Raw genomic sequence first — 14,558 nt, 5'->3', positions numbered from 1 at the left:
CAAAGCATTGCCACAATGGCTGAATAGAAATTAACAGAATAACTAACTAGATGTCAAATTTGATCTGTGACATTAATAATGAATGGTTATGATCACTTACGGGGGGAACAGTGCCGTAGTAGTTAGAGTACCGCAGTTCAATTCCTTGCCACAGCTCAAATCAATAGTGAGTGACATCTGATCCGGTCCTGGGCACTTCCTTTCACAAACTTGCTCTGGCCAGCGTGGTGATACACGGCTAAAACCCCCATGACCGACAAGGCATCAGGGAGGAATCAATCCATCCATCCATAGGTAGACTGAGAATGGCCAACATGTTAATTTGATTCGAGCATTCATACGATTAGTCACAAGCCAAGTCTTCATTGGCATAGCTTCAGTGGAAATGCGAGAGAGAGAGAGAACCTATAGTATTTGCAAGTAGAGGGAACAAATCTTGCATAGTGTCCAATCTGTAGAACGGCACACGGTATTCAGGAAGGGATTCCATTTCAAACACTAACGCTCGTGACCCAGTGGCTGATGCCCTGACATGTAACTTGAGTAGCACATCTATTTAATAATCCTTTGATCTATCCGTATGTATACGTATGGTGGTTCAGAGAATATCACCGAAACCGCTCTGCCAATTTCAATACATGGGGAGTCCTAGGCTAGGCCTACGACATGCAGATCCTGCCCGAATGATTTAAATAATTATACAAGAATTACCACAGATTTTAAAATTCGACTGATTCGTCGGCTTAATGGCCACGACGGAGGTCATCCGGACCTACCATATGCGATAGTCTGGCCTGTTGGTGTGACCCCCTTTCCGAAATCATACGTCCTCTCCCCATTGCGCTGTCAGCCCCCCCCCCTCCCCCACAACTTGTAAAACTTGTAAAACGATGGCACCACCAGTGCCAGTTTGCACGGGCAACGACGCTGTGGCTGGCAAGCCTTGGCAAGGTGGCGCCTCGCATACGCAACGTCTACCCGCGTGCTGTGTTCACGTGCTGTGTGTCACGTGCTGTGTTCACGTGCTGTGTTCACGTGCTGTGTTCACGTGCTGTGTTCACGCGCTGTGTGTCACGTGCTGTGTTCACGTGCTGTGTTCACGTGCTGTGTTCACGCGCCGCTTGTGCACTGGATCTTTACAAAAATAGTTCTGGCCGCGCTGACAATTTCGGCAGGCTCCTCGAGAAGTTGCGACTCCCTGGCGAGCGTGCGTAAAAACTGTCAGAAAATAAATAAGTGGACTTTTATTTCCACCCCCCTCTCCCCCCACCGTACTTTTTGGAAAATCTAACTTAGAATTGGCACGAGTCGTAAGCTGTTGTTTTGGTGTCAAATTTCTCGTGACAGCCGACACGGCAGCAACCAACTCGGGGGGTGTTCGTGTGCCTGTGCCTCTGTGGCGATGGCTCAGTCAGCGAGTGGACACTTGCCTGCTCGGTTGGACTGGTCAATCATGGGCTGCACTATCCCGACGGCGAGCGTTGATGAACCTGCACAGAAACACAAACGGCAACGGCAAAAAACAACAACAGCAACAACAACAGCAACAACAACAACAGCAACAACAGCAACAGCAACGGCGATGACGACGACGTGAGTTGAGACAGAGAAAGATGAATGAAGCAAATATTTTTGATTTAAAGCTTTTGTGACTGCAGTAATTCATATTCTTAGTTCTTTCGGTAAAGTCACGTTGAAGGGAAACAATAAAATAATAAAATATCTATAAAACAATAAAATAAATTCTCACGACGTTTCGACACGCGCAGCAATTTGGCAGTTTATTTAGAAGGACTAGTCCATCTATGTTCTGAAAAGAGGAGGGGGAGACGGAAAATGTAATGTATGCTGTCTGAAAGCCACTGTAAGCGTGAACAATCAATTAAGAACTGAAATGGTTTATCAAATAAGGTCTTAATTGATTGTTCACGCTTACAGTGGCTTTCAGACAGCATACATTACATTTTTCGTCTCCCCCCTCCTCTTTTCAGAACATAGATGGACTAGTCCTTCTAAATAAACTGCCAAATCGCTGCGCGTGGCGCTGACGTTTTTTTATAAATAAATACACCGTTTAAAAAATAAATAAATTAATGCAAACCGACACACCTGATGACGACCGTTTGTGTTATGGCCGAAACGTCGTGATAATTTTTATTGTTTTATATATTTTTTATTATTTTATTGTTTCCCTTCAATGTGACTTTACCGAAAGAACTAAGAATATGAAGCAAATATTATGGTACGCAAAGGGTTGAGACTGGATAGTGTTTTAATGGGTCATCACGGAGCTGAGCATCGGTGTCAGTTCATTACGTTTTTGATCCAGCTGGCGATGATTGGGCAAAAACTTAGCCCCACTGTTGACCCAAGCAACGGAAGGGCGCACAGACCAAGTGCTTCGAACCGAACGTCGTGTGTTGTGGGCTACGTCGAGCCTGTTAGAAGCAGTACGGTATGCTGTTGTACTCTACTCCTATGTTCCCCGCCTCATATTACTCGCACGGATCGGCGTGGTCAAATGACCTCCACAACCCGCACGGCAAGGAGGAAGTCCTCATCCAGAAGTGGCCTGTGACAAGGGCTGTTCACGTTGTACGAAGAATGTTATAAAAATAAAACACGTTACGTTCCGAGATAACGGAAGAACGTTTTTGGTAATGGAATGTTAAATGAATACATAAACCAACAGTTTTCATGCCATTCCTCTATAGCATAACTCTGTACATCGATGCCTTCACCCCACGTTGCAACAGCATAAGTTCATAAACAGTGGACCTTAAACATTGTCATGACCCATCATCATTTGTACGGCCCTGCAAACCACATTCTCCGCGTTACATTTGATCTTGGCACACCATATCAAAACAGCCATTCTGATGCCTAACATGATGCTTGTCATTGTGTTTATTTTATAGATTCTGGGGGGGGTGGGGGGGTGGGATGAAAATGCTCTTAAATAAAATTTTCACCGCCCCCCACCCTCCACAAAATTAGCTCAATCGCCTCTTCTTCTGAGTCTCCTTTCATTTTCTAACCGCTTCAAACACCGACAGTGCCGCGCTCACTTCACGTTCACGCGTGCGACGCAGCCGGTATTCGCCCGCACTTATCTCTGTGTCACACGCAGATTACCACGTAGGCCTACGATGCCACACCAGCGGGGCGTTGTTCTCAAGCCTTTTGCCATAATAGAGAGGGACGTTACGGGTCTGAAATAGGTAGGGCGTGAAAGAACAACAGGGAAATAACGTTGGTTGTGTGTCCACCTATTCCCCGTTGTGTCCATCCAGTCCTCGTTGTGTGTCTATCCATTCCCAGTTGTGTGTCTATCCATTCCCAGTTGTGTCTATCCATTCCTTGTTGTGTGTCTATCCATTTCCCATTGTGTGTCTATCCATTCCCAGTTGTGTGTCTATCCATTCCCAGTTGTGTGTCTATCCATTCCCAGTTGTGTGTCTATCCATTTCCCGTTGTGTGTCTATCCATTCCCAGTTATGTGTCTATCCATTCCCAGTTGTGTGTCTATCCATTCCCAGTTGTGTGTCTATCCATTCCCAGTTGTGTGTCTATCCATTCCCAGTTGTGTGTCTATCCATTCCCAGTTGTGTGTCTATCCATTCCTCGTTGTGTGTCCATCCATTCCTTGTTGTGTGTCTATCCATTCCCAGTTGTGTGTCTATCCATTCCCAGTTGTGTGTCTATCCATTCCTTGTTGTGTGTCTATCCATTCCCAGTTGTGTGTCTATCCATTCCCGGTTGTGTGTCCATCCATTCCCAGTTGTGTGTCTATCCATTCCCAGTTGTGTGTCCATCCATTCCCCATTATGTGTCCATCCATTCCTGGTTGGGTGTCTATCCATTCCTTGTTGTGTGTCTGTCCATTCCCAGTTGTGTGTCTATCCATTCCCAGTTGTGTGTCCATCCATTCCCCATTATGTGTCCATCCATTCCTGGTTGTGTGTCTATCCATTCCTTGTTGTGTGTCTGTCCATTCCCAGTTGTGTGTCTATCCATTCCCAGTTGTGTGTCTATCCATTCCCAGTTCTGTGTCTATCCATTCCCAGTTGTGTGTCCATCCATTCCCCATTATGTGTCCATCCATTCCTGGTTGTCTGTCTATCCATTCCCGTTTCTCGACCTACTTCACCACCAAACAACACAACGTGGCAACTGAACTCCCCTCCACACCGCAACCTCTTTCTCTCTCTCTCCCCACCACCACCACAAGCCTCATCCCTCTAATTCCCAGCTCCCCATCACTACATCCCCTCACCCCCACCTCCTCATCACTACATCTCCCCAGCACCCCCGCCCCCCCCACAACTCACCCCCACAAATAGTACCGCAGCCGCTTTCTCCCATACAGCCAGCCCTGCTGCAATGGGAACTCGTGGGGTTACCGCGAGGTCAGGCTGGGTGGCAGAGTAACCTTTCTCAATCCAGAAACGTTTCACTACAAGCTCTATCGGAGGCTGGCTTGGAGAATTTGCGATATTTAAGGCGGGCTTCGTGCCACAATATTTACTGCAAAGACGTCTCGAGGAATCACCTCTGGAATGGTTGTACGCCCCAACCAGATTGATATTTTGATTTAAAGCTTTGGTGACTGCAGTAATTCATATTCTTAGCTCTTTCGGTAAAGTCACGTTGAAGGGAAACAATAAAATAATAAAATATATATAAAACAATAAAAATTCTCACGACGTTTTGACCATAACACAAACGATCGTCACCTGATGACGTTTCGACCATAACACAAACGGTCGTCACCTGATGACGACCGCATTTTAATCATTTTGCACTATTCCGTGTGCCAGAGGTGATATAAATTGGAATGATATCAATCTGTATTCTTAGCTCTTTCGGTAAAGTCACGTTGAAGGGAAACAATAAAATAATAAAATATATATAAAACAATAAAAATTCTCACGACGTTTCGACCATAACACAAACGGTCGTCACCTGATGACGACCGTTGACGACCGTTTGTGTTATGGTCGAAACGTCGTGAGAATTTTTATTGTTTTATATATATTTTATTATTTTATTGTTTCCCTTCAACGTGACTTTACCGAAAGAGCTAAGAATACAGATTGATATCATTCCAATTTATATCACCTCTGGCACACGGAATAGTGCAAAATGATTAAAATGCGTTGTGTATAAATGGTTTTCAAAATAAAATGTCTAATTCCAGAGATTTGACAGGGTGAACGACAGCGCGTTTGTTCTCATATTTGATCCATTTTTAAAGCGCAATATTACATTTTTTGGACAAGCAGTTCCACCGTATAAACCTGGGATAAAGTCAGAGGTAAATAATATCCTCTATCCCACCCCATCATTGTGGACTCTTCCAAGCTACAAGCAGTGCGTCCGTCTTAATCATGATGCAGGGGCTTCGGTACACTGTTTATATTGAGGCAAATCAAAAGTACGGGGAGTTCTGAATCTCTGGCAATTGCATTTTCGAACAGTTTAACCCCTGTGTAGAATAATACAGCCAACTTATTCCGTTGGTTTATTATTATTTTTATTTTGCACACCGTTAAGACAACACACGAGAGCAGGATTGGAGTGCTTTTGGAAAACCGACAACGAAAAGCAACCGTAATCGACGCGTGTCTCCGAAGAAGAAACCATTCAATCGGCGAACGTTGCCCACTACAATGAAGGGCCCTGCCTCACGTGCCGGAGTGAGACGCGTTGCGGCGTCGTCGCAACGACGACGGCACAGGGAAGAGACCTTTATCTTCTTTGGTTCTTTCGGTAAAGTCACGTAGAATGAGAATAAAATAATAAATTGATAAAATACAATAACACAATAATATTCTCACGACGTTTCGCCCACAACGCAAGCAGCCTTCAGCACTGTCCTACCAGACATTCTCGTCCCCTTCACCTGATGAAGGCCGCTTGTGTTGTGGCCGAAACGTCGTGAGAATATTATTGTGTTATTTTATTTTATCAATTTATTATTTTATTCTCATTCTACGTGACTTTACCGAAAGAACCAAAGAAGATGAATCATTGCAGTCACGAAAGCTTTAAATCGAAATTTAAGAGACCTTCAACCCAGCGGTGGATAGACGCCAATGCGTAAACCGCGGCATCGACGGAGCAGGTTGTACGGTCACAGGTTAAATTTCGATTTAAAGCTTTCGTGACTGCAAGGATTCATCTTCTTTGGTTCTTTCGGTAAAGTCACCACGTAGAATGAGAATAAAATAATAAATTGATAAAATAAAATAACACAGTAATATTCTCACGACGATGAAGGCCGCTTGTGTTGGTTTTATTATTTTATTCTCATTCTATGTGACTTTACCGAAGGTCACAGGTTACTCATCAAGCAGTCTTTTTTGTTTGCACTTTGACTGCTTGTGTTGTGTTTATTGCAGACACGATGCCTTGAATAAAGGTGTCAGTTTTTGTGCCAGTTAAAAGGGTAAAACCTGTTCCTAATGGCAGCGGCCTTTGCAAACAAAAGGGCATTTTGCTACTCTTTGCATGGCAACAAGTTGGGACGCGTCTGGCGGAGTGGGTTAAGTGTTTTTTTTTTTAAGCTGCACCACCGTTCACGCTGCTGCGGGGTCAACTCTCGACCTCTGAACTTCTGAGTCGAAAAGCAGGCCCTTCATAAAACATCGCCATTGTGGCCTGTTCTCGGTTGTAGTTGATGCGTGAAGATCACCGAATCCGTTCAAGAGGCTTCTGACCCATCCTGCTGCATATCGAAGCCACCTATGGAGGCCCGCCACTTCCCCCACAATCCCCCTGGGTCTTTCCACACGGCGTCAGCCACAGAAAAAAACGAGGATTTGCTCCTGCAATTACAAACGGCATGGTTAGTTGGCACACTGTGTTATAAACCTGGCGATCCGAGTTCGATTCATAGCTATATCTGACATCAGCGGTGGTCGGGTGATATATGAAACCAGTCTTGGACACGGCCCCCACTTCCTTCACCAACCCGCACTGCCCAGCGTGGTGAAGTATGTTCATGAACAACCTCCCTCACGACCGACACAGTCGCGGGCTGACAAAGGTAAAACATGAATTCGGATTAAGGCTCTGCTATTTGATGTGTCCACAAACGAGACAGACTCGATGAGCATTCGGTAATATTCCTCAGTTGGAGGTTGACCAGCAGCGACCGATTGCCGCTGTGATTGACAAAGAATGCGGTACATTTCTTTTAGAGACCTTTCTCAATCCGCTGCTGGACAGAGACCTTCCCACTCTCGTGTTCCCTGCTACACTTACGAACGTGCCTCATCAGTGTTGTACCATGTAAATGCCAGAAGCGTAGACATCTCTGGGACACATGCATCCAATCCATCCACCTTCTTAAACCATTTTCACCACTCAAGCACTCGTTTGTACAAGACGCAAGCACCGCTGAAGTGTACACCCTAACCTCCCCATACATTTCAGCTCCCTTCAAAGTTTTATTCACCAGAACCATAATCGCACAACGCTGCTATCTCAACGATGCAAGACACTGCTATTGCCGCCATATTGCAATTACCCAGACTGTGATGCCACTCCACCAAGGATTTGCCAAATTTTGGCCACTGCCACTTACACACAAATTTGAAGCAGTGATCTATCGACCGTTATTTTAAGACTGTCTACGCCCAAAGTGTACGGGTTAACCTTGAAAGAACATTGTTGGTTATGTTACCATTAAAGTTCCCACATTTCTAATTAAGTAAAAAGAGGCATGAAAAGCACATCAAAACATAACAATTGAGCGTCTAAGAGTCCGTACGGGACCTATCAGCAATGCGGAACATTAATGGGCCCACCACGGAAGTCTTTGATGGAGTGTAAAGGTGTTAACCTTTTGCCGAGAAATCTTTTGCGGGTCAACCTTGGCCAACAATCCCCGCAAATGCTGTTGCAAACATGAATTATCCTGGTTATTGGCACACACGCACGTAATCCGCAACGTAAAGTTCTCCTTATTTTAAATACGTTGCAATATTTACTCCCCGAAAAACAATTTGAGAGGAATTTTTTGTTAAGTTGGTTTGGGTTAATGAGTCAACTCCTGCTTGGCGCACTGAGCCGCTGCATGACCTCCACTTCCGCTTTGTAATGAGCGTAAGTACGTGGCTGGAACGCGTAAAAATATATGATAATAATTACAACAGAGGAACAAAAAATGTAATTGAAAAAAATTCCAGGATTTGAAATTTAAACTTTTTCTGACCTTTTAAATATTCGTGCTCGAGCTAATTTGCACTGCCACAAAAACCAAGATGACCGATTGGTGGGATTATAAGCTGTGTTGTAATAAGAGCGAACTTTTTCTCTACCCCCCTCTTCTTCCACTCCACCCTTTTCAAACGAATTCAATGTCACTGCAGAAGCACTCGAAGCCTGTCTGTAAATAGTAATGGTACCGGGTTACTTTTGTACACAATGTTCCCGCTGTCACCTGCAGCGCAAACACACCTAATATAACTCCATGTTAATAGACACACGGTATGTAACTATGTTCGCAGTACATAACTGCAGTGCGTTTGTATACACATACACAAACAGCGGGGGGAAAAAAACGCATCTGCGTAATCACTTACACGAGTTATTTTATTTTTTTACCATCAGAATTGACCCTGAATGCAGGTCAGCTGTAACAAAAAGGCAACCTGTGACCTGCACGGTTGGCGTTATTTATTTACTTTAAAAAAATGTTCTCTTTAAACATTCGGTGAGCGTGGAGGGAATGGTTTGGGTGGTGGTGTAAGAAATAGCGGTAGTTATTTCGCTCAGCGATGGAAATCTGCGCGAGCACCTTGGCGTTTCCGTGGCAGCATCAAAACCTCACCACTTCGATTTGTCAAAGTGATCCCGGCAGTCTGACTGCGGTTACCATGAAAATGTGGAAACGTGCGCCTCCGATCTGGGACGCAATGACTGCGATGCCGTGGGGAATTCGTGTTTAAAATTTGCAACATCAAACCCCTACTCTCCTCTCTTCCTAGCCCGCCCACCCCCACCTCCACCTCAATTCCTTGACTCGCTATTCCCGTGCAAGCCCCCGCATAGCAAATTCCACCAAGTAGGGCGCTGAATCGCAAAATTGCCACAAATTGAGATGCGCCCCTGCAGGTTACAAAAGCAACAAATATTTATGAATACATGGGAATTATTTACTTGGCCGCTATTTGTCAGTTAAGCGGAGGTTGTTTGAACATACTTCACCACGCTGGTCATTGTGGGTAGGTGAAGAGAAGGGCCTAGCAGCGGTTCAGACATCGAATGCCACCGATTTTAACAGTTTTTTTTTACAATATACTAAATATCAGAGCGCTGCACTGCAAATTCTATTGTTTTATTTAACTTCCATATTCTCACAGCTATGCTTCCTGCCTTCAACAACCTGTACTGACCAGTGTGGTGAAGTATGGTCAAACGACCCCACCCACGGCCGACCGAAACATAAAAAAGGTGTGGATTTATTTTCTCGGCTCCGATGCCACCGCCGCCCGAGCGCCCCGTCTGAATGAGCATCTGTGGACTCGTTCCGGCGTCTTCGCCGATCTTGAGCTGTGTGTAGGCGAGCTCTCGGCTCTCTCGTCCATCCACTGCACAAAGATCCCCCCCCCCCCCGTATAGCCTTAACAGACAGGTGGGACAAGTGCTGTTAGCGAGCAGCACACGCGAGGGGGTGGGTGGCCAGCACCACACCTGGCCGCTTTAGTCTCTTCAGTGCTGATTTATATACAGTGAGGGAAAAAAGTATTTGATCCCCTGCTGATTTTGTACGTTTGCCCACTGACAAGGAAATGATCAGTCTAAAATTTTAATGGTAGGTTTATTTGAACAGTGAGAGACAGAATAACAACAAAAATCCAGAAAAAACGCATGTCAAAAATGTTATAATTTGCATTTTAATGAGGGAAATAATTCTTTGACCCCTCTGCAAAACATGACTTAGTACTTGGTGGCAAAATCCTTGTTGGCAATCACAGAGGTCAGACGTTTCTTGTAGTTGGCCACCAGGTTTGCACACATCTCAGGAGGGATTTTGTCCCACTCCTCTTTGCAGATCTTCTCCAAGTCATGAAGGTTTCGAGGCTGACGTTTGGCAACTCGAACCTTCAGCTCCCTCCACAGATTTTCTATGGGATTAAGGTCTGGAGACTGGCTAGGCCACTCCAGAACCTTTGATGTGCTTCTTCTTGAGCCACTCCTTTGTTGCCTTGGCCATGTGTTTTGGGTCCTTGTCATGCTGGAATACCCATCCACGACCCATTTTCAATGCCCTGGCTGAGGGAAGGTTCTCACCCAAGATTTGACGGTACATGGCGCCGTCCATCGTCCCTTTGATGCAGTGAAGTTGTTCTGTCCCCTTAGCAGAAAAAACACCCCCAAAGCATGTTTCCACCTCCATGTTTGACGGTGGGGATGGTGTTCTTGGGGTCATAGGCAGCATTCTTCCTCCTCCAAACACGGCGAGTTGAGTTGATGCCAAAGAGCTCTATTTTGGTCTCATCTGACCACAACACTTTCACCCAGTTGTCCTCTGAATCATTCAGATGTTCATTGGCAAACTTCAGACGGGCATGTATATGTGCTTTCTTGAGCAGGGGGACCTTGCGGGCGCTGCAGGATTTCAGTCCTTTACGGCGTAGTGTGTTACCAATTGTTCTCTTGGTGACTATGGTCCCAGCTGCCTTGAGATCATTGACAAGATCCTCCCGTGTAGTTCTGGGCTGATTCCTCACCGTTCTCATGATCATTGTAACTCCACGAAGTATGGTCAAACTAGCCACGCGACTGAAAAGAACGAGAAGGCCTCCATCGTAGCAGTGGATTGACAAAGAGCTTCAAATTATAATTATTACCAATACACTTATATTTATATAACTCCATGTTAATAGACATACGGGTGAACTCTGGTTATCCGTCTCTCATTTGGGGAATGTTGAGTTTATCCACTTCTAATTTGGGGAATGTGGCATTGCAACACCAAGCCCTGAACAGAGACGGCTAATTTATTGTCACGCACAGCGATGTTAGTGTACAAATTACCGTGAAAAAACACGGCGACAGTCAGAGGAACAGTGGCAACACAAGCCAACAATCTTGTCAGAACTATAAAATTGTACATTTACACGCGATAACAAGTGCATGTTCAAAACTTTGTGACGTAGGGGTTGGAATTCAAGCATACTTTCATGGTGACACTGCAACACACATGCTAACAGACTATACAATTGTTTAAAATGCAAACGTAATTGCAATACTCAGGCATGTTTTTTTAACAGTTTGAATGTGTCTCAGGGGAAACATTCAAACTGAGGCCATTCGATATCGCAACGAAATCCACGCAAACATATTACTGGAATTGAGTAAAATTGCCTTTCAATTTCGATTTAAAGCTTTCGTGACTGCAAGGATTCATCTTCTATGGTTCTTTCGGTAAAGTCACGTAGAATGAGAATAAAATAATAAATTAATAAAATATTATTGTGTTATTTTATTTTATCAATTTATTATTTTATTCTCATTCTATGTGACTTTACCGAAAGAACCAAAGAAGATGCCTTAGAATTATTACGTAGAGAACACAATCATCTCCACGCTCGTACTCCAATGTGGGAATCACAGCCTTAGGGCAAAGGTATTGCCTCGGGGATTTTACCACGGGGCCTAGGGGATTTTACCACGGGGCCTAGGGGATTTTACCACGGGGCCTCGGGGATTTTACCGCTGGGCCAAGGGGATTTTACCGCTGGGCCTCGGGGATTTTACCGCTGGGCCAAGGGGATTTTACCGCTGGGCCAAGTGGATTTTACCACGGGGCCTCGGGGATTTTACCACGGGGCCAAGGGGATTTTACCACGGGGCCAAGTGGATTTTACCACGGGGCCTCGGGGATTTTACCACTGGGCCTTAGGGATTTTACCACGGGGCCTCGGGGATTTTACCACGGGGCCTAGGGGATTTTACCACGGGGCCTAGGGGATTTTTTGCGCGGTTTCTGCTCCGATGGCAGCCAATGGTATGGGCCCCCGCTCAGGGTGATCCTACATCACTCCCTGAGGGGGACCCTTCGCCGTCTCTCTCTGGGTTCCAGCGCCGCCATCGTGCCAACCGCGGAGCCTTCAACGGAGCCCCCCCACCACCACCGCCGCCGCCGCCGCCGCCGCCGACCCGGCGAAGATGAAGCCCGCGTTGATCGCCGTGCCCGGGGACTCGGCGCCCGTCAGCGGCGCCGGCTCTTCCGGCGGCGTCCCCAAAGCATGGGGGCGCTTCCTGGTCGGGTGAGAGGAGACGCCTCTGCAGACGCCGCCATGGGCGTCCGGACTAGCGGCCACCTTGTACTCGCTCGACTGCCACGGGAGTGTAGCGTGACAACCTCCGTCAGCTGGGCGTCCTGGCCCACCCGAGGCCTCCTCCTCCTCCTCTCACGGGAGTCATGGGCTCTCTCGGACCTGTGGGTGGGTGAGTGGGTGAGTGAGTGGGTGGGTGAGTGGGTGGGTGAGTGAGTGGGTGAGTGGGTGAGTGGGTGGGTGAGTGAGTGGGTGAGTGAGTGGTTGGGTGAGTGGGTGAGTGAGTGGTGGTTGAGTGGGTGGGTGAGTGAGTGGTTGAGTGGTTGAGTGGGTGAGTGAGTGGGTGAGTGTTTGAGTGGGTGAGTGGGTGGGTGAGTGGGTGAGTGGGTGAGTGAGTGCGTGGTTGACTGAGTGAGTGAGTGGGTGATTGTGGGTGTGTGGATAAGTGGGTGGGTGAGTGGATGAGTGGGTGAGTGGTTGAGTGGGTGGTTGACTGGGTGAGTGGGTGGGTGTGTGGATGAGTGGGTGGGTGAGTGAGTGGGTGAGTGGTTGAGTGAGTGGGTGAGTGGTTGAGTGAGTGGGTGAGTGAGTGGTTGACTGGGTGAGTAAGTGGGTGAGTGGGTGAGTGAGTGGGTGAGTGGGTGAGTGGGTGGGTGAGTGGGTGAGTGAGTGGGTGGTTGACTGGGTGAGTGAGTGGGTGATTGTGGGTGTGTGGATAAGTGGGTGGGTGAGTGGATGAGTGGGTGAGTGGTTGAGTGGGTGGTTGACTGGGTGAGTGGGTGGGTGTGTGGATGAGTGGGTGGGTGAGTGAGTGGGTGAGTGGTTGAGTGAGTGGGTGAGTGGTTGAGTGAGTGGGTGAGTGAGTGGTTGACTGGGTGAGTAAGTGGGTGAGAGCGAGTGGGTGAGTGGTTGAGTGAGTGGGTGAGTGGTTGAGTAAGTGGGTGAGTGGTTGAGTGAGTGGGTGAGTGGGTGGGTGAGTGAGTGGGTGAGTGAGTGGATGAGTGGTTGAGTGAGTGGTTGACTGGGTGAGTAAGTGGGTGAGTGGGTGAGTGAGTGGGTGAGTGAGTGGTTGACTGGGTGAGTGAGTGGTTGACTGGGTGAGTGGGTGAGTGAGTGCGTGGTTGACTGGGTGAGTAAGTGGGTGAGTGGGTGAGTGAGTGGGTGAGTGATTGGTTGACTGGGTGAGTGGGTGAGTGAACCAGAGAATCAACCCCCTCCTACGGGGGGAGGGCGTTCCGACGGCATCTGCAGGCCGCCTCTACCGGTGACTCCACCTGCACACTAGAACATTGGATCATGGTGTAAGTATTTGTACTACAATACTCAACACTGCACCATAGACTCAACACTGCACCATAGACTCAACACTGCACCATAGACTCAACATTGCACCGTAGACTCAACATTGCACCATAGACTCAACACTGCACCATAGACTCAACATTGCACCATAGACTCAACACTACCCATAGACCAGTGGTTCTTAACCTTGTTGGAGGTACCGAACCCCACCAGTTTCATATGCGCATTCACCGAACCCCTCTTTAGTGAAAAATAAAATGTGATTTTTTTCAAATTCAAGACATAGATATGTTTTTTACTGGTACACAAAATGAGCCGTGCATGAACATTACCTTGTTCAAAGAATAAAACCAACACAATGCATAAACTCACAACAAATTACATACCTGGAAATCAATGTGACTTCTGCTGTTGCCTTTGAGAGATCAGTTCAGATATGCGTGGCTTCACCTTGGCAAGTGCCACTCTCATGTCATTTTCACAGCAAAGTCTGTTCCTTTTCTTCGTGTTTATGTCCAGCATCCTCGAAAAGGATTGCTCACAAAGATATGTTGTAACAAATGGTATAAAAAAATCCAGGGCTTTCTTAGCAATAACTGGATACTTGTTCATTTGTCGACACCAAAACGTTGAGAGCGTTGTTGTTCTGAAGAGTTGCTGTTGAACCTGGCTCTGCTGAATTTCAATGATTTCGTCGAGGAATTCATCATTGACATCTGCTGTTTCAACAGCAAACGTGAACGGCTGTCTCACCCATGCTGGATATGACTCTCTTGTAGGGAAATATCCGTCGAGAGACTTTGCAAGCTCATCTAAGTGCGTGGCAATTGTTTGTTTCAGTTCCGTGGATACAGAAATATCTCCGATTCCAGACACATCTTCGATCTTACTTGCACAGTCGTCCAGAAGCGGGAAGTTTGCGAAGTTATTGTTCTCTGTTCGTCGTTTCCATAACGGTAGCTT

The 14,558-nt window shown here is 46.6% G+C and overlaps 1 protein-coding gene across 1 annotated transcript in view; it reads right to left on the bottom strand.

Moving 5' to 3' along the window:
• Positions 1-1,447: 1,447 nt before the first annotated feature.
• The window catches only part of LOC142920766 (gap junction gamma-1 protein-like), a 31,269-nt gene continuing 18,158 nt past the window's right edge, over positions 1,448-14,558 (bottom strand). The window contains exons 5-6 of the mRNA XM_076062838.1: positions 12,175-12,353; positions 1,448-1,490 (exon numbers count right to left, since the gene is read on the bottom strand). Of these exons, the coding sequence (XP_075918953.1) occupies positions 1,448-1,490; positions 12,175-12,353 (222 nt within the window). The remainder of the gene's footprint in view (positions 1,491-12,174; positions 12,354-14,558) is intronic.

Source organism: Petromyzon marinus, unplaced genomic scaffold (assembly GCF_048934315.1).
Source record: "Petromyzon marinus isolate PM22_M1 ecotype Great Lakes invasive population unplaced genomic scaffold, UKy_Petmar_22M1.pri1.0 PM_G_Scaffold_75, whole genome shotgun sequence".
NCBI classification, from domain to species: Eukaryota; Metazoa; Chordata; class Hyperoartia; order Petromyzontiformes; family Petromyzontidae; genus Petromyzon; species Petromyzon marinus.
Note: the sequence above shows the minus strand (reverse complement) of the source record. Positions and strands in the feature narration are given on the sequence as shown.